Source organism: Haliotis rufescens, unplaced genomic scaffold, assembly GCF_023055435.1.
Source record: "Haliotis rufescens isolate VD_foot unplaced genomic scaffold, xgHalRufe1.0.p SCAF_7, whole genome shotgun sequence".
NCBI classification, from domain to species: Eukaryota; Metazoa; Mollusca; class Gastropoda; order Lepetellida; family Haliotidae; genus Haliotis; species Haliotis rufescens.
Window position 1 is genome coordinate 5,560,955 of NW_025964361.1, and position 20,109 is coordinate 5,581,063.

At 38.9% G+C, this 20,109-nt stretch overlaps 1 protein-coding gene across 1 annotated transcript; it reads left to right on the forward strand.

Moving 5' to 3' along the window:
* The first annotated feature begins 11,405 nt into the window (after window positions 1–11,405).
* Window positions 11,406–18,344, forward strand: LOC124149645 (acid-sensing ion channel 4-A-like). The gene is made up of 6 exons (XM_048387687.1): window positions 11,406–11,915; window positions 12,430–12,531; window positions 13,902–14,052; window positions 15,750–15,903; window positions 17,300–17,391; window positions 18,211–18,344. The coding sequence occupies exons 1-6, from the start codon at window positions 11,406–11,408 to the stop codon at window positions 18,342–18,344; spliced, it is 1,143 nt and encodes a 380-aa protein (XP_048243644.1).
* Window positions 18,345–20,109: the final 1,765 nt, after the last annotated feature.

A 20,109-nucleotide genomic window follows, 5' to 3' on the forward strand; every position in this document is an offset into this window, starting at 1 on the left:
TGTCGTCGCCATGCTTGTGTTTTGACACAGAGGTCCATCCATGGTACGACCCGGAATATGAAGGGGGCGTCATGGAAAATGATGAATACAAAATTCTTTGGAATAGGCCCGTTTTCAGACTCAGACCAACAAACCCAATCTTGTCCTTTTTGATAAATCCAATGAAATAATTTATATCATTGAATTTTCCGTCCCTTTTGACATTAATGTGATTGCCAAGATTCAGGAAAAACATGGCAAATATGCAGACTTCGCTTTCGAAATGTCACGCTTGCATCCCAAATACCGAGTTGTCCGACTCCCCATTGTTCTCGGTGCCTTAAGTTTGGTACCTCCCAATCTGTAGACTGGCATTGGGAGAGTACCCGGGTTTGCTACCAGGAATACAGCCCTTTTGACAATCTGGGTAATGCAGAAGGCTGCAGTGTTGGGGAGTCATCACATTCTCTGAAAAGTTCTTGGTGGGTTTGACAAGGCAGCGCTTCCTTCGGAGAAGTCCCATTCGCTGTCTGGGCTGCGTGTAGAGGGGACAAGGGCCCTAAGCTGATGATGAGCCAAACAAGCCTGACTTTGCCAGGATCACCTAAACCCTCTTTGCTCTATTGTTTTACTTCTTATCTGTACATAATAATAATAATAATAATTATATAAAGCGACAAAGCCCTTTCCATATCCAATCGAAATATCTGCATAAAGCAGAGTCGGTTGTACAATTCCGACTAAATCATGAGAATTAGTTTATGAATCACCATCAAATTATTATGATACTAGGCGTTCGCGAATAGGTTAGCGTATCGTGCCCCACTGGTGGCACATCACAAACACATGCAAATGCAAGTCAATTGTTCACCTGAAAAAAACATGAGAACAAGTACAAATAGGGAAAAACTCTTTTTATCGCATTGTAACCCTGTGAAGGGTAGTACTTTCATGTGAGACCTTCTCAGAGGTTTTACATTTAAACTGTAAGACCTAGGTTTGACATTTTTACATTGAAGTTTTATCAACTGGCCTTTTGAAATAACCCTCGGAGTTTTCCCTCGCTCGCGGTTTTACATTTTCAAATAAAATCTCGGCGTCTTGTTTTATCATTAGCTTCAACAATTCCGACTACATTCATTGAAACAAAACATAACTCGACTGTATAGGTTTTCACAGTACATTCAAAATGTGAGCAGGTATTATGGAACGATTCTTCACTTATGATCGATTTTTTTATCCTCCAGACATAATTACCTGGTTCTACAGATCAAAGTAGCCAGCATGGTAGTTGAAAGGACAGAGCACACGTCAGAATTGGAGCTGAATGATATATTTGGTCTGTATCAAATTTTCGTTATGTTTCTTATTTCAATACATCACATGGGGAGAAGGTGGCCAAGATCGCTGAGGTGCTGCAATTCGCTGTGTAGAAACGGCGTTCCCTAGAGTATAGCATAGAGTTAGAATCATGCTCTTTACTTTTACCAAACTAATTACTTTCATCTTTGCTCTGACATCACACTAACATGCTGTATAATAACTGTTCAAAACGGCGTAAACGCCAACTCATTCACTGACTCAGTATATGTTAGAATAAGCTATTCAAGCATGGATATCTCCCAGCATTAACCAAAATATTGTATGATCATGTATGACAAGAGACCATAGATACTTCCATGAAATTATGTTAGAAAAGAAACTGGTCTCATGTTTTCCAAAATACAAGAATAGTTCACTGGACATACTGACAAAATGTGTTGTGGGCAATTGCATTTACTTTCTCTTCCTTTCAGTAAAGAACATTGTATGTCTTGAAGCACTGTCATAATAAATATTCTGTCTGTGACAAAAGGTCGAAATGTATACCTTCACATGCTTGAAACAGTTCTCTCTCTAATTTGAGGATAAAGATATTGTATATAAGTCGTATATCCTTGAGAAATGGAATGTGATTGATACACTGTAGGCATAATAAACTTAGTTGACTAAGACAGATTTATAATCCCTACCAAAGTTCCCATTATAGGTGGTAGTTCTATATGTAAAAGTTGAGGGTGAAAATTAAAGACAATGCAGCAATTAAAAGACACTAAGCATACTCAATACGCACACTTTGTGTCAACCTGACTTAATATTGTATACCTTTGCAGCCAGTATTGGTGGCCAGATTGGACTGTTTCTTGGGGCCAGTATCCTCACCATCACAGAACTGCTGGAACTGTTGATAACATGTGTGCTTGCAAGCCTGAAGTCGCTTTGGGCCAGACATAAACTTCAGGCTTGAGGAATACAATGAACCTCGGTAATCAAAATACTTCTTCCACCGAATTTTGATAATCCTATTCCAAATAATGTATTAATGAAATGTTCTCAACTGTAATTGTTTCATACGTGTTCTCCACTCCCTCATTTGACAATCGTAAATCATTCCAGGGACATGTCAAGCTCTAGATCATGACATTTCCATTTCCTTCAAAATGATTGACAGTTATGAGTGTTATAAGCAGTGGTACACTTTTTTTGCTGCTTGTCTTTGTTCCAGATTGCTCACGTATCGAGAAAGCTGACGTTTGTTCTCGGAAATTCTAAAGTCAACTGAATAGTGGATGAAAAGTGGTTATAAACCTGGTTCCATTGAATAAATATGCCATTCTTAAAAAAGCGACAAGGCATTGTTTTGTGGTTACTGTGTCTTCAATAAGTACAATAAATATGGACTATATGGTATAAGAGACACACAAGGGTGGTAAAATATGTTTCAAACTGCTGTACATATCTTATGCATCAGTGACCAAACTAACGTCCTGTTGGGCTCTCAGAATAAATAACCACTCGTGTTCTTATTGTATCTAACATACGGTCTTCAAGTGCAAACTCTGAACCACACCATGATGATATTAGTACGCATGTTAGTTGAAATGCAAATCCGTAACAACGGATTAAAGTCTGTTAACAAACACACTTAATAGCATTGGCTTCCTGCTTGGGGTGGAAGATTCCCGATCGGGGGTTGCATACTTTGACATCCGTTCCTACCTATGAAAGCTTACTGCTAAAGATACTCTGGGAGTCACTCCCAAGTTGAAGATCGGCTTGTCCTATTGTCGGTCCCCGACGCTTGATAAAAGGCTTGAGTTGATGTCAAGCTGCTGAAGCTGGTGACACGCCTATTCACCTGCTAGATCGTTCACCAAGCATAATTAAAATATCAGTGCTTCAGCCTGATTTATTGCCCGGTGTTATTAAATCCTTAAACTTCAATCTTTGTCAATTCGCCTTAATGTAATCGGTCTATATTTACATGTTGGTACATTGGGATGCCAGGAAGGATAGGTATCATGATACAGTTTAACACACAGTATCCAAGTATGATATCAGCTGGTTATACATGTGTGACCTGGTTCATTGTGACATAGCTGGAATAATGCGGATATTTAATAGTGAGGAGGTATATGTCCCATAACATCTGTTCCAGTGACCTGACAAATCTGATATCTTTCCCTGAAAGAATACAGTCAAAGTGGTTCCAAAAAAAGTGGGTTTTTTCTCTCGAGTTGATTTTGATTTCATATTTTTCCAAATAATACATTTTATCATATAATGGGTAGGTTTCTCGGCAGGATAAAGCCAACGGGTAAAAACGAAATCCGTTGGGGTCATCTGCGGATAGAGATGCAAATATCAAAGGTCAAGTAAGGACTACTTTCATTGTTTATTAACAAACATGGCGTCGCCCTCGTCATTCGGCGATCAAGTCAGAATTAACCATCGGGAATATGGATAAACTACAGGGATAATTGCTATCATTAACAAAAGAACAGTCTAATATACGGAAAATCATTGTCTAACTGTGACGTAGCTAATGCATTTTATTAGTTTGGGCAACTTTGGAGATATATATTTGAAACAATTTTGCGAGGGCACGAGGCCTAGCCAAGCGGTATCAGTAGCCATATCTGTGCTTGTAGACCTCTGCGGCTTGAAACCTTCTCCACAAATTAAAATAAATGGATTTAACCGAAATATGTTTGAATTGTTACCTTGTTACCTTTACATCTGACTACACTTCTTAACGTTATGACAGGACAGACCGACTGTCAACAACGTCTGACCGTGGCCGTGACGTCTCATAGACTAGGGTTAGAGTAGCTTCCCTTTGACAAAGGGCAGTTACTCTAGTGGACAGACCGATGGATTGCCGCGAAAGGCAATTAAAAACAATTGTTGTTTTGAGTATATGTTGCAAAACTCGGCAAGGCTCGCTTAATACCATGTTTATTCCTGATGGAGGATATTTACCATCCCCAAACACACTCGCTTGATAACCTCTATATATATGATGACGTCCTAAGAAAGAGATCAGTCAGAGGGATAAGACACATTACACGTTTTGTGCTGTCAACAGTTGTTTAATGTATTGTTTGAAACAGTTCCATGATAGTTCACCTTATCAGTTGTAATAAAAACCCTACTCAAACTGTTGATGCAAGAAGCAAAAACTAACACTCGCATCAACAGGATTTATTCCTGACGTTTAAGGTTTTACAGTTATAGTTAGAGCCATGGCTTTAGGAATAATTGGTGACAGTTGATGACAAGTTGGTGACGAGTTGAAGCGTCGACAAGTTGATGAGGTTCAGAAAACTACAATAAACAATAGCTTTCTGTAAATTCAGAAACATTTACCAATTTTACCAGTATTTAACACATTCGAAATTACATCCAAATGAAGCAATAAATACATTGAAATGATGCAAAATTACCAAGCGCACATTTGCAAATATAATGTAGTTGTGTGAAATATCTAAACAATTTTGTAAAGTTAATATTTTGGCATATATACAATTTCAGGATTGTAATAATTTTAACTTGATTTCATGTCATTTCACTCACAGTTCATACTTTGAAACATTAGTAAATCTTGCATCTACACAAACTGATATTCTGAGGGTGTTTAGTGTCTCTAGAAGAGAATGGAGAGAGTGAATGTGTCAAAATGGCATGACTAAGTGATTTGAAATATAGGTATAAATAATGGTTGAACCAAAGTTTTATTGTGAGCATATTCTAAACATTCCAAACACGGTCATCGGACATATTTCTTGATTAATGTTGTCAACGAAAAGCCTTAAACACATCACTAATATGAAATGAGAAAATACGATTTATTTATATTTTCAACAATATATGTCAAAGAGTTGAACGAATGATTGTATCCTGCTCATATGATACAAACACTACCATCCTACAACCTGAAACACATACATCACAGAATGATCACTTCCAACTGCAGCTTTCGCGCCACTGATGCGTCAATTTGGAAATGTCAACCGTAAAACGTTTTGAAAGCTTTACGGAGACAATTGAAACGACCACCTCTATTTAATCTCCATCTATGCATATTGATACAGGAAACTATCCACAAGACTATATAACAATAGGAATGACTTCAACTTTCCAGTCGTCAACTTTCTCGTTTAGGTCGAGCAATATTCCAGCAGCCACAACCTTTGGTGTCTGCATTTCACAACTTCCGATGTACAATTAATCATGTTCTTTCTACGAAGATATCAAAGAGCATCTTACTACACTTGCTCAAAAGTTGTTTCATCAGGGTTACAGCATTTAAGACCGAAGTAAAGTTTTCAATTCAATTGCTTCTTCCAGTGAATCTGATGCATATTCACTGGTATCCAGTTGTTAGAATAATGTGTTAACATACAAAATTTATCAATCGTAATTACAATGCATACATTCTTTGAAGTCTTTGCTGACATGGCATACAATACTCGCATTGAAAATTAACCAGCTACCAATTTAGTTTCAGTGTATACCTTAAAGCATTATTCCATTAGCTTTAAATTTTAAGGAATGTTGTATATATGCCCGAATTATGTCGAGGTGCTGTGTTTGTTCGCCTGAAATAGAAGACAAGTGTCATGACGAAGATCTCAGAGTGCTGTGGTTTGTGGCTGTTTCGGATTGTCCAGTTCATAGCTTGATGGGATTATGATCTTCTTGACCACGGCCATGTTGCTGTTGTTGTTCTTTGCCTTTCTGAAACTGATATTTTCATATAATATCAGTGGTACATGAGTACAAAGGGAATATTACGGTATACACAAACGGATATAATTGTTTGGAATATGACGGTCAATAAAGTGATGATAAGACCTATACAATTGTATCACTAATTCGGTGTATCGTCAAGGTCAGTATGACATACACATATAAAGCATGCAAGTTTGCTTTTGGTATCAATTGTGAGTAACATTTGATGACAGTGAATGATACCGAAATAAGGTATCAAACACAAACTTTTGCCTAACGATGGTTCAATATAAGAGCTGTAATAACAACTCCATCCAACGCATACACGAGCACCACCCTCACCTGACACAGGTCCTGATGTACATGCTCATCGTCTCAATCGCCTCGAGGTTCTGATGGATGTCAAAGTACAGTTCCTCTACCGGCTTCTTAACCCTGAAAAAATACGATTTATTTATATTATATCCGTCGAAACTGTTTCGATTGCGTGTAAAACGCAAATACCGGTGACAATTATATCAATGAATCACTGAAAATCAGCGATGACACCGGGTGTTCGCGAAAAGGGTAAGCATATCTGTATTTATTTTGTGTGTGTGTGGGTGTGGTGGTGAGGTGGGGGTGGGGGTGGGGGGTTGTTTGAAGTATTGTTCCATCCCACGGTCACATTGATATTTTCTGAAGCTGAAGTCGTAAGCTGAAGTGTAAATTCCAAACTATTAAACACATTACAACTGAAAAATATGGACCTAACCTATTTCGTCGCTCTTTCCTCGATACTCCCCTGCTGGTTCCTTAATAGAACAGGTCCCCGGTAGGCTAAAGTGATCGTAAGAGGACACCTGATGGATCACGTACGGTGATGTGATTGACTTGCGCATCATCGTATTCCGACGGCGAGTGTCGTTGCTCATAAAAAAACACTGGTCTACTGGTCCAGACCCGATTATTTACAGAAAAAAATATAGAAAGAAAAAGGTTAATTAATCATACACTTTCATTATATTTCTGGACATCATTTGAACTAAACCGTTTATATAGATAATGATCCCTTGAACTTTTAAATTATTTGCAATCCCAATATTTAATACCTGAAAGTAGAATATATTTGATTATTGTTCATTTGGGATTTTATTCATTGCAACATTTGTCTCCTTGCAGCCGGAGTTGGAGGGGAGATGGGGCTGTTCCTTGGGGCCGGAATTCACACCATTGTCGAACTGATGGAGCTGGTGACTGCTTGTGTGCAAGCAGGCTTCGCGTCGCTCTGGGCAAGACGTAAACCTCGGACCTAGGAAGTAATAGGTTCTCCACCAAACCCACATATTTCGTAGAGTTGGTATTTCCTTTCGTGAAGCACCAGGTACAATAATAATCATTTATCAGTCAGATTCAGGGGCATATCCAAAGCGGGTATTTCAGCTTCAAAATGGCGGGTTTCCCCAGAAATGGACTTCACACATTGCACCCAATCGGTGTGACGAGGGAACGCTTTAACCACCTTTAACCTTTAATTCCCATCGCCCGGAATAAGCGCAGTATACAACAAAGGGAGTTAGGAATAAAACGTTCAATTAACATTCTGGTACCAAGTTGTTTGCGGTTGATGTGTCATACCATTCTATCTGTTAAGATTCTGGAGTCGAGGCATTTTTCGTTACTTTGATGATCTTCGTTACGTTCGATGTACGGCGTTGTGTGTTATCATTTGTTGTTAACAATAACTTCAATCCTTTGTTTAATCCTACAAATTATATATTTGACATTATAGTTTCAATTAGTAGGTTTCACTGGGCAGAATATTGTATGTCTGTATAATGAATGTGATGTAAAGTGATGTTCAATATATATAAATTATGTGTGTTTCATATTGAATCTGTCCTTTACCTTACATTGTGTGTGTCGTTATATCTATGTACATGTTGCAGTGAGTGAATTAATTGGGTTTAACGCCGCTTTTAACAGTGTTCCAGTCATCTCACGGCGTGTCAGCTTGATGTGGGAGGGAAACCAGAAATAATGTAGGTCTTAGATGTTTACCACTTTTGTGAAACCCACGAGAATGGTGGCCAACTAGTACTGTTACTCGAACCCACGGTAGGTTTCGAAACCTACGTACAGCGAATTGCGGCGCCTCAGACGACTGGGCGACCCGTGCCCCCTGTACATGTCGTAATATATATCTGTCATTGAATACTGACATCATGTTCACTAGTTTCATCATAGTAATTACCCAATTGGTATGCCTCAAATGAAATACCATTAGTTATAGAGGCCAAAGTTTCAACTAAATGTACCTTTGCCTAGCAACTCTACAAACATTCACCTATCTATTAGACAACTTCATACACACTCAGTTAAGTTCAGCGAAAAATACATTTAAAATAGATGATGATGATAGAGAAATCACATGACATAAACCATATAATGAGTGATGGAACAAAGCAAATATGTTTGACTTGTCTGACTGATTACACAGAGAGCAAACACATGGTCACGCACTGTTTTAAATGCAATCGTTAAGTACCAGGCTATCCATTATGGCCCTGGCATTGTTAATGACTGAACAATCATGATACTGGAAGTCTGCATTACTTCATCAAACAACAGCATTCATTATCACATATTAAACTCTCGGGTGTATTGAACACTTCAGTTGTTATTATCATGTCAGCCTATTCTGGGTCCAAACAGCAAGCAATGATTGAATCCTCCACAAGCGGCGTTTTGTAGACTGGCAGGATGAAGGTGGAGCCGGTAGTCACTCTAAAGGATGGTATAACATTGCGAGAAGAAATCCTGTCTCAGTGGCGGGATTTATGGCGTGACTTCCTGCGAGATACCAGTCTCCATGGCTGTAAGAATATTCCTTGTCAAAAGCGTCATAAAATAGTCAGGTAAGGCGAGCCACTCCTTGGTTTGGTATTAATTGTTCAAAACTAATACATCCATTCTCAAATACCACTGGACAAATGACGCTGAAGTAGTCCGGCACTGCAGCAATATTGAATGAAATATTGAATGGCTGTTACTCAGCTAGTAGTGAGGCTCAAAACCTGTATTTTTATGTTTTGTTGACAATACTTAAAATTTAACCTTTTATTTAACTTATGCACTTTGACCATGTTCTTAATTCTCTGAGAGCGTACTTCAGGTCTGTGAAGGTCATCTCCTAAGAAACCACAGGATCAGTAAATTTTAAAATTCACGTGCTTGTTCCGACCAATGATTACGCCTAAATTTGTTCAGTAGGTTCGAATACGATTTCCAATATGGCCGCTACGGCAGACTAATTGAAAACCTGATGCATCGTCACTGAACGTCCATCTTTTTAAAAATGTGCAGTTCGTTGCGCTTTGGTGTGTAATTAGTAGTAGCGATCAAGATACATATGCTCACCTTTTCGCAAACACCTAGTTATCATCACTATTTGATAATGATTGATAAACACATGCTCACGATATGGTCGGACTCGTACAATTAACTAGAAGATATCTATTATGAAATTTTGGGGGATTTGTCACTTATATTTACAAGGGGGAAGGGGTGATGTGGATGTGGTTAGAAGGTGCTAAAATCAGTTGTGCAAAGATGCGTCCTTTAGTCATGCCGGAAACTTAAAAACGCCAGTTCGAATCCAGTTCGCCCTTATTATGTTTCGAGGTTTAACAGCATCATACCCGTGACAGTTTACGACCTGCATCACTTCTGCCCCCCCCCCCCCCCCCCCTTCCCTCTGTCCCTCCACTGAGTATGTCCTAACGAGTATTTTAAAGTCAAAATAATGTTAAACACACATCCCGTTCTTCACTCTAATAACGCAAAGAAGCTAATCCATGAATTAGGGATGTAAATGCACGCACGCACGCACGCACGCACGCACGCACGCACGCACGCACACACACACAAAAAAAAATTCCCGGCAGCTTTGAGGTCATCGTTGTCGTCATACCGCTTTCCACGAAGGTGTTTTTTCAGTTGAGGAAAAAGTGGAAATCACTTTGTGCCAGGTCTAGCTGGTGAGGAGCGTGAGGACGCTCTTTGAATCCACACTGTCGAACAACAGCCTTTCCAAGTCAAGAAGTGTGAGAAGAGGCATTGTCATGAAGTAGTAGAACTCCAGAGACAGAAATCCTCGCCGCTTTTCTCTCAAGCTATGAATCAAATCGGCATATTAGGCTCCGATAATTGTCTTTTAACTTTCTAAGTAATTAACAAGGATCACAACCTTTGTGTCCCAGAATACAGTGGCTATTCTTTCATCACTGATCATGAAGACTTGAACTTCTTTGTTGTCAGAGAAGTGGAATGGTGCCATTCAATTGATTAACGGTTTATCAAATAGGTAGCCCCATGTTTCATCACTATTACAAATATCTTTTTTGAATTTGATGATAGCTGTAAATTGTCTCTGGTAATGTCAGCCACACGATGGCGGAAAGTGTACGGTAAACTACCATTCATACCTTGCTTTGCACCACTGTATCGTTGTGTGGTACATCATAACGAAATCTGTACATTTATGCGACAATTAACTGGTCCAACTGACAAATGCTACACACACAGACACTCTCAGCTCAACCCTACTAAGAGGTCATCTCTCCCTACGCCAGCCGTTACACAAAACTAACTGCCCCACTGCGTCAATCGATTGCATCACAATCTGTACATACAATGTACATACGCAACATAGAATGTAACTATTGCAAAGATACCTGAAAACCTCGAGCGTCAAAAGAAACCGGAATTAATATTGGTGTGGAATACAAAGGGAGATAACTTCGTAATGACATAATATATAGGACACAAGAACATATGGTCAGAATATAACTCTACAAATGTAATGACAAGGCAGACTCTAAACAAACTTGCGGACTCCGATGGTCCGATTGAATGCTGCGAAAGGTGAAATTATTGACATTGTGTTTGCAATTGTCTTCTTTCATAATAGCAGTTGGAACTATATATTTTGTTGTTAGTATCTGACTGACTTAGTCATTCCAGGAAAACTTGCAATGTTTAGCAACTGGTTAAGACAATAAAATTTAAGAATAAAATTTATATGATAAAGAGGCTAGATCCTGCTGGGCATAAACACGCTGTATATATTTAGCTCACCAAGGCTCCTTTATTACGATGTTTGTTCATTAAACATGATACTTTCCATACGGAAAAAAACCCTATGTACCTCTATACATCATGGGTACTGTGGTAATCCAGCCGGCAAAACCCTTGAGCAGTTGCTTCAACTGTTCCACTCTAATCCCAAAGTGAGATCGCTCCAAATCTTTTTGGAACGCGTGTCCGAAACAAAACAGTAAACCAATTCATATTCCTGTTTCAGAGTAGCATGGACTGTGTTGCTTTTGACAATGACGGGAATATGTCTGAAAACGTTGGCTGATCTTTACAGTACGTACTACAGCTACAACTTTATCACTAAGATTACAAGAGAGCGCAAAGAACAGATCAGGTTTCCTGCAATCACCATATGCAACCTGAACAGGTTTGACATAAGCCAACAGAACCTTACTGACACAGAGCTGAAGTACCTTCGCCGAAGTGGGGACCTACATTTCTTATCTCAGTCTATTGACTGGAAAGGGGAGGAAGGGAGAGAACTAGAGAAGATAGATAATGTCAAATTTTGGGAAGGTGGAGCATACAAAGAAGAAGCAATGTTCAAGTACATTTTTTTAAAAAGCATCAACGTCCCCCCAGAAGCCCTGAAATACAACCAAAAACAAGATCAACGCTGCTTCACCTTCAGCGCTAACGCCGATGAAGATACTTCAGAGTCTGAAGATGCACAATTGAATGTCGTTGTTAACATCATGCAAGAAACCTATCTAGAGGGAACAGTGTACGAGGCGGGTGTAAAGGTAAATATAATAAAAGCACAAAAAAGTGTCGAGAGGTTCCAAGGAAAATGACAATATATTATAGCTGTACATAATATAATACGTATAGTGTAGTATAACAATCTCTGACATTTCCCCGAGCAGCATTTAAGGATTACTCAATATATCCTAGCATCAGACAATTTACCTTTCTGAATGTGACAAAATGGATCAGATGGTGAGACTGGGTGTCTTAGTTGATAGCAACTCCACGTACCTAGACGTCGTGGATCGTTGCTCATAATACAAATCACTGGTTTGACTGGTCCAGACTCGATCATCTACAGGTCACATAACTGTCATATTACTGTGCTGCTTAAAACAATTAACCAAACAAAATTCTAACTCAACACAGAATCTTTTTAGACGGCTATTTCGTTTAAATACGAAGCTATGGAAGCATATAGGAATAAAATACATAGTGGGTATTCAAGGAAGCACCGACTCATTAACTTGGAATCCTTTGCCACATGTAATCTCCGTTTTGTTAAATCAGGTATATATTGATGAACCAGATACAGCTCCGAGCTACAGTGATGATGCAATGACGGGTGTACAAGTCGGGACGACGACACGCATAAAGCTGACCAAGAAGGAGGTACGTTTGTGTCAAGAACAAAATATATACCGAAAGGATTTGATCAATCAGTTACGTTTTATTAATGTGTATTTTTATAGTTCCAATGCAAGAATAAAGCAAATGCAAAAAAAGGTTGAAGTAATAAGTATATTTCACTTTTTGATGAAGACCTTTGGCTCCAGTGAGTGACCTTTGGCTCCAGGAATCCCTGAACCAAACTTTTAACAAGAAGACAAAGTCACCGATGTCCCGTTAAGTGTTAATACTTGCTGTGAATAAATATATGAAACTTTGTGCCATGGACAATCGAAAAATGTTCTTTTAAAAAATTCCAAACTATCAGAAGGCACCAGTTCACCACTCGACCTACCTGTGATTAAATATTGAACGGTATTCAAGATCTGCCTCGCAAACGACTTCTTGCACGGGCGCACGGACGCACAGTCTGACGGTGTCCATTTTTATACTCTTCGTAAAACGGGTTGTTGGGTTAAAATGGTCAACTTACATTTGTATATCCAAACAACAAATAGTAGCGCCCTGGGGATTCCCAGTTCGAACTGGTTCAAAGCAACAGATGGTTTTCCACCAAATTGATAGGTGGTCAGGTTCGGTGACTTGATGGATGGCGTATCAACGTTCCCAGACGCATCGACCTTTGCTCATACTACCAATGGCTGATTTGTCTGGTCGACGTTTTTACAGGCCGCTGTCGTATCACTGTAAAATTGCTTAATGTGACTTCAATCAACATGCAAACAAACGAAAACAATCAAGAGGAATACTGGACGATGTTTATCCCCGCAGTCAGCAATGTAAGAGGTATCTATGCACGGTCTGTGAACAACAGACCCTGGCATTCACCAGGCAACCGGCTGATTAAAACCTCTAGAAACGAGCCACGTCACGGAGGTTGAGTGGATTGTGTAAGGTCCATAGAGCTAGACATAAACACATTTCTTGACCCCTTTGTATGGTGCTGATTCCATATACTCAGATATATGTGCTGGATCCTAAAGTATATATGGTCGGCTTTTGAACAAACACGATATAACAACAAAAACTGTTAATTTGTTCACCACATTATATTCTCAATACTCCATTGTTATAAAAGCATTCAATGACGGGCATTTGGTGAAAATACCCAACAAGTGTATTGCGCTGAAAAATCTTGGAAACCAAGACGAGATATTCGAACCTAAGATTATGTTTCTGGTACGCCTCAGCGACACAACTCAAGCGACTTGAGGCGCTTTAGACGGATGGGCCACATTTGCCGCAGACAAACAACACGTCAAACATTAACAGTTACGCTTATCCATTAATTGACATTTTGTATGTGATGCCAACGTGGGAAAATACCCGATAACACTGCTGTATGCCCATAGATGAAGTACCTTCCAACCCCCTATAATTCCCGTGGAACGGATTGTCTGGACACTAAAGCCTCGGACTTTGTCAACTCCCTTGATTGGTTCAAGCACTACAGCTTTGATGGGTGTCTTCATAAGTGCTCCAATAAGGCTGCCATGAATGCCTGTAACTGCACAGCTGGATGGGAACCTCAACTAGGTTTTTGTTCTTTTCTCTTTTAACAGCAATGAACATGTTACATCCAGCGATACCAAATACACCTTTTCTATATTTTGGAATGCCCCTCTTGTATCATATGATATAAACAACACAGTTTCTGTTCATTGGGGCATTTTTTTTAATTGCTTGATTGTTTGATGGGAATCTCTTCAAGCTTTCAATGTACATTTGTTGTTCTGTTTTTGACAATAGCAATAGATTTATAACATCATACAATACAGATTCCACAGTCTCTGTCATTTTCAGATATTTTTGAAACTGTGGCATTTAAACACATTTGAATTGCTAAATTTCGGCTTATTCATAGTAGTAGAAGTTTTTACTGACTGATATATTTTCCAGCGAGGGTCAGTCTGCGGCACTGCTCTGTGAAGGAGTTGCAGACATGTTACCGTCCCAAAAGCAGTAAGATCATTTCCATTGTACTGACATTCCTTAAGAATTGACCTTAACTTCGTTTGTGTTCATTGGAGTATGAACATTCATAGAGTGAGGGCAAAACTGTATGAACGGAGGATAATTTTTATATCACCTGTTTTTACCTCAAAGTTTGTAAGGAAGAGAATTTATGGATGTCAACTTCTTTCTTATGAGGAACACAAAGCTGTATCGCGGAATGAAGAAGTTCTTCTAAAAGAGCGGTGAAATGATCGTATGTATACTCACTCTGTAGTACAGTGACATCTTTTGTAGCTTGTTTACAACTAATTAAAATAATATGATCTTCTTCGATGGGAATGGACTATTCAAAATTACCTCAGTAACTCAGCCACAATCACAATGACAGTACGTCGTTACACATTGACATCATGTATAAGACATCAAAATGGCAGACACGTTAACCGTTATGGGAGATATTTTTTGATGAACCTGTGGCAGTTACAAGTATTACCTATCATTGATCAATAGGCCGATCATTGAAAGGTGATTATAAAAATGTGTCAAATGTTAGTCTGGACACTAGTCGAGTGGATACTATGGTGCTGTGTGTATTTTTTCGTTTTGTTCAGTAGGATGGGTCGTAGCCAGTGCAGAAACAACTGTTTTGTATGTATTTGGGCTGTGGAATTCCAAGGGGTTTCCCAGGAAATGTGGAAGTAGTCCATCAGTGTTTACGTCATTTCCAGAAATTCAATAAAGTCTCGTGAAAAACGTTTGAACGTCAAACTATGTCGTCCATACGCTTATGAACGTCAGCTTCGTGGTCATGTGACCTGCCTATCGTCCAATGGAAAAGTCGTATATCATCTAAACTTCACATTAAAAAATTAAGTTCCTTTGTATTGTTTGACAGGCATTACTTAGAAGTTGACGGAAGACAATGCAAGCTTGCTTGACAACGGTATAAGGATCTATACAGAAACGTCATCTTGACAGTATTATAGAAGTTGTTATCCATAAATTGTGTCTACTTTGTATTGTGTTGAAATGCTCATGGCACAGGTACATTGTATTTTTTTTTTTCTTAATGAAAGCCACAAAATACTATCCATAATCATAAAAAGTCTCTGCTTGTACGATGTGTATCACGTGATGACCAATGAAGTCAATGTAAACTTACATAATGAAGGTAAGATATAGCTTACTTGGACCACATTACCAAAGACCATATGTTTTTTGCTCCTAAAGTTCTCTATGTTTAGATCAAGTACAATCGGAAGCCAGAAGCGGGAAGAGTTGTTTATGCCAGTACCAATGTGAGGAGACATCGTATGATATACAAGTGTCATCCATGACAATGCCGCAAAACGCCACATCCGTCGCTTCTTATGTGGATTCCACAACTGATATGTTAAGGTTAGAACGGATCTGGAGCTATTTGATATTCCTTTGAGAGTACTTATCACGATGCACATACATAATTCACTCGAAACCGTCAATGTGTGATTTTGCATCAAAATGTAAATATGAAATGTAGATTATGTCATGTCAGTCGATGCCCAGCTTTGGCATGAACACGATATCATAAGCGACATGGTGGAGTGGCTCGATCATTTTATTACTGTCGTCGCCATGCTTGTGGTTTTGACACAGAGGTCCATCCATGGTACGACCCGGAATTTTTAAGGGTGCATCATGGAAAATGATGAATTCAAAATTCTTTGGAATAGGCCCGTTTACAGCCTCAGAACAACAAACCCAATCTTGTCCTTTTTGATAAATCCAATGAAATAATTTATGTCATTGAATTTTCTCTCCCTTTTGACATTAATGTGATTGACAAGATTCAGGAAAAACATGGCAAATATGCAGACATCGCTTTCGAAATGTCACGCTTGCATCCCAAGTACCGAGTTGTCCGACTCCCCATTGTTCTCGGTGCCTTAAGTTCGGTACCTCCCAATCTGTAGACTGGCATTGGGAGAGTACCCGGGTTTGCTACTAGGAATACAGCCCTTTTGACAATCTGGGTAATGCAGAAGGCTGCAGTGTTGGGGAGTCATCACATTCTCTGAAAAGTTCTTGGTGGGTTTGACAAGGCAGCGCTTCCTTCGGAGAAGTCCCATTCGCTGTCTGGGCTGCGTGTAGAGGGGACAAGGGCCCTAAGCTGATGATGAGCCAAACAAGCCTGACTTTGCCAGGATCACCCAAACCCTCTTTGCTGCATTTTTTAAATTTTTAATCTGTAATCCAATAGAAATATCTGCATAAAGCAGAGTCGGTTGTACAATTCCGACTATATCATGAGCATTAGTTTATGAATCACCATCAAATAGTAATGATACCAGGCGGTCGCGAATAGGTTAGCGTATCCTGCCCGACTGGTGGCACATCACAAACACATGCAAATGCAAGTCAATTGTTCACCTGAAAAAACATGAGAACATGTGGTACAAGTCAAAATAGGGGAAAACTCTTTTTATCTCATTGTAACCCTGTGAGGGGTAGTCCTTTTATGTGAGACCTTCTCAGAGGTTTTACATTTAAGCTGTAAGACCTAGGTTTGACATTTTTACATTGAAGTTTTATCAACTGGCCTTTTGAAATGACCCTCGGAATTTTCCCTCGCTCGCGGTTTTACATTTTCAAATAAAATCTTGGCGTCTTGTTTTATCATTAGCTTCAACAATTCCGACTGCATTCATTGAAACAAAACATAACTCGACTGTATAGGTTTTCACAGTACATTCAAAATGTGAGCAGGTATTATGGAACGATTCTTCACTTGTGATCGATTTTTTTTATCCTCCAGACATAATTACCTGGTTCTAGAGATCAAAGTAGCCAGCATGGTAGTTGAAAGGACAGAGCACACGCCAGAATTGGAGCTGAATGATATATTTGGTCTGTATCAAATTTTCGTTATGTTTCTTATTTCAATAGATCACATGGGGAAAAGGTGGCCAAGATCGCTGAGGTGCTGCAATTCGCTGTGTAGAAACGGCGTTCCCTAGCTATGAGTATAGCATAGAGTTAGAATCATGCTCTTTACTTTTACCAAACTAATTACTTTCATCTTTGCTCTGACATCACGCTAACATGCTGTATACTAACTGTTCAAAACGGCGTAAACGCCAACTCATTCACTGACTCATTATATGTTAGAAAAAGCTATTCAAACATGGATATCTCCTAGCATTAACCAAAATATTGCATGATCATGTATGACAAGAGACCATAGATACTTCCAAGAAATTATGTTAGAAAAGAAACTGGTCTCATGTTTTCCAAAATACAAGAATAGTTCACTGGACATACTGACCAAATGTGTTGCGGGCAATTGCATTCACTTTCTCTTCCTTTCAGTTAAGAACATTGTATGTCTTGAAGCACTGTCATAATAAATATTCTGTCTGTGACAAAAAGTCGAAATGTATACCTTCACATGCTTGAAACAATTCTCTCTCTAATTTGAGGATAAAGATATTGTATATAAGTCGTATATCCTTGAGAAATGGAATGTGATTGATACACTGTAGGCATAATAAACTTAGTTGACTAAGACAGATTTATAATCACTACCAAAGTTCCCATTATAGGTGGTAGTTCTATATGTAAAAGTTGAGGGTGAAAATTGAAGACAATGCAGCAATTAAAAGACACTAAGCATACTCAATACGCACACTTTATGTCAACCTGACTTAATATTGTATACCTTTGCAGCCAGTATTGGTGGCCAGATTGGACTGTTTCTTGGGGCCAGTATCCTCACCATCACAGAACTGCTGGAACTGTTGATAACATGTGTGCTTGCAAGCCTGAAGTCGCTGTGGGCCAGACATAAACTTCAGGGTTGAGGAATACAATGAACCTCGGTAATCAAAATACTTCTTCCACCGAATTTTGATAATCCTATTCCAAATAATGTAAGTCAACCAATAAAGTCAACTGAATAGTGGATGAAAAGTGGTTATAAACCTGGTTCCATTGAATAAATATGCCATTCTTAAAAAAAGCGACAAGGCATTGTTTTGTGGTTACTGTGTCTTCAATAAGTACAATAAATATGGACTATATGGTATAAGAGACACACAAGGGTGGTAAAATATGTTTCAAACTGCTGTACATATCTTATGCATCAGTTACCAAACTAATGTCCCTTTGGGCTTTCAGAATAAACAACCACTCGTGTTCTTATTGTATCTAACATACGTTCTTCAAGTGCAAACTCTGAACCACACCATGATGATATTAGTACGCATGTTAGTGGACATGCCAATCCGTAACAACGGATTAAAGTCTGTTAACAAACACACTTAATAGCATTGACTTCCTGCTTTGGGTGGAAGATTCCCGATCGGAGGTTGCATACTATGACATCCGCACCTACCTATAAAAGCTTACTGCTAAAGATACTCTGGGAATCACTCCCAAGATGAAGATCGGCCTGTCCTATTGTCGGTCCCCGACGCTTGATAAAAGGCTTGAGTTGATGTCAAGCTGCTGAAGTTGGTGACACACCAGGTGGCTTCAGTTGATGTCTGTGAAACCTATTAAGTTTGATGATATTGTATACCTGTTGGATTTAATACCCTCTGTGATCAGGGCAGTCGTATTTTAGTACTGACGAGCTTACTATCAGCGTTTGTAACTTCTGCCTATTCACCTGTTAGATCGTTCACCAAGTGTCTGCATAATTTAAATATCAGTGCTTCAGCCTGGTTTATTGCCTGGTGTTATTAAATCCTTAAACTTCAATCTTTGTCAATTCGCCTTAATGTTATCGGTCTATATCTACATGTGGGTACATTGGGATGCCAGGAAGGATAGGTGTCATGCTACAGTTTAACACACAGTATCCAAGTATGATACCAGCTGGTTATACATGTGTGACCTGGTTCATTGTGACATAGCTGGAAAAATGCGGATATTAAACAGTGAGGAGGTATTTGTCCCATTACATCTATTCCAGTGACCTGACAAATCTGATATCTTTCTCTTAAGAGAATACTGTCAAAGTAGTTCCGACAAAATGTGTTTTTTCTCTCAAGTTGATTTTGATTTCATATTTTTCCGAGTAATACATTATATATGATGACGTCGTAAGAAAGAGATCAGTCAGAGGGATAAGACACATACATGTGTTTTGCTGTCAGCAATTGTTCAATGTATTGTTTGAAACAGATCCATGATAGTTCACCATATCAGTTGTAATAAAACCCCTACTCAAACGGATATTCTGAGGGTGTTTAGTGTCTCTGGAAGAGAATGGAGAGAGTGAATGTGTCAAAATGGCATGTCTTAGTGATTTGAAATATCGGTATAAATAATGGTTGAACCAAAGTTTTATTGTGATCATATTCTAAACATTCCAAACACTGTCATATTTCTTGATTAATGTTGTCAGCGAAAAGCCTTAAACACATCACTAATATGAAATGAGAAAATACGATTTATTTATATTTTCAACAATATATGTCAAAGAGTTGAACGAATGATTGTATCCTGCTCATATGATACAGACACTACCATCCTGCAACCTGAAACACATACATCAAAGAATGATCACTTCCAACTGCAGCAATTTCTTTCTCTTGGTAACATGTTCAAGAAAGACAAAGT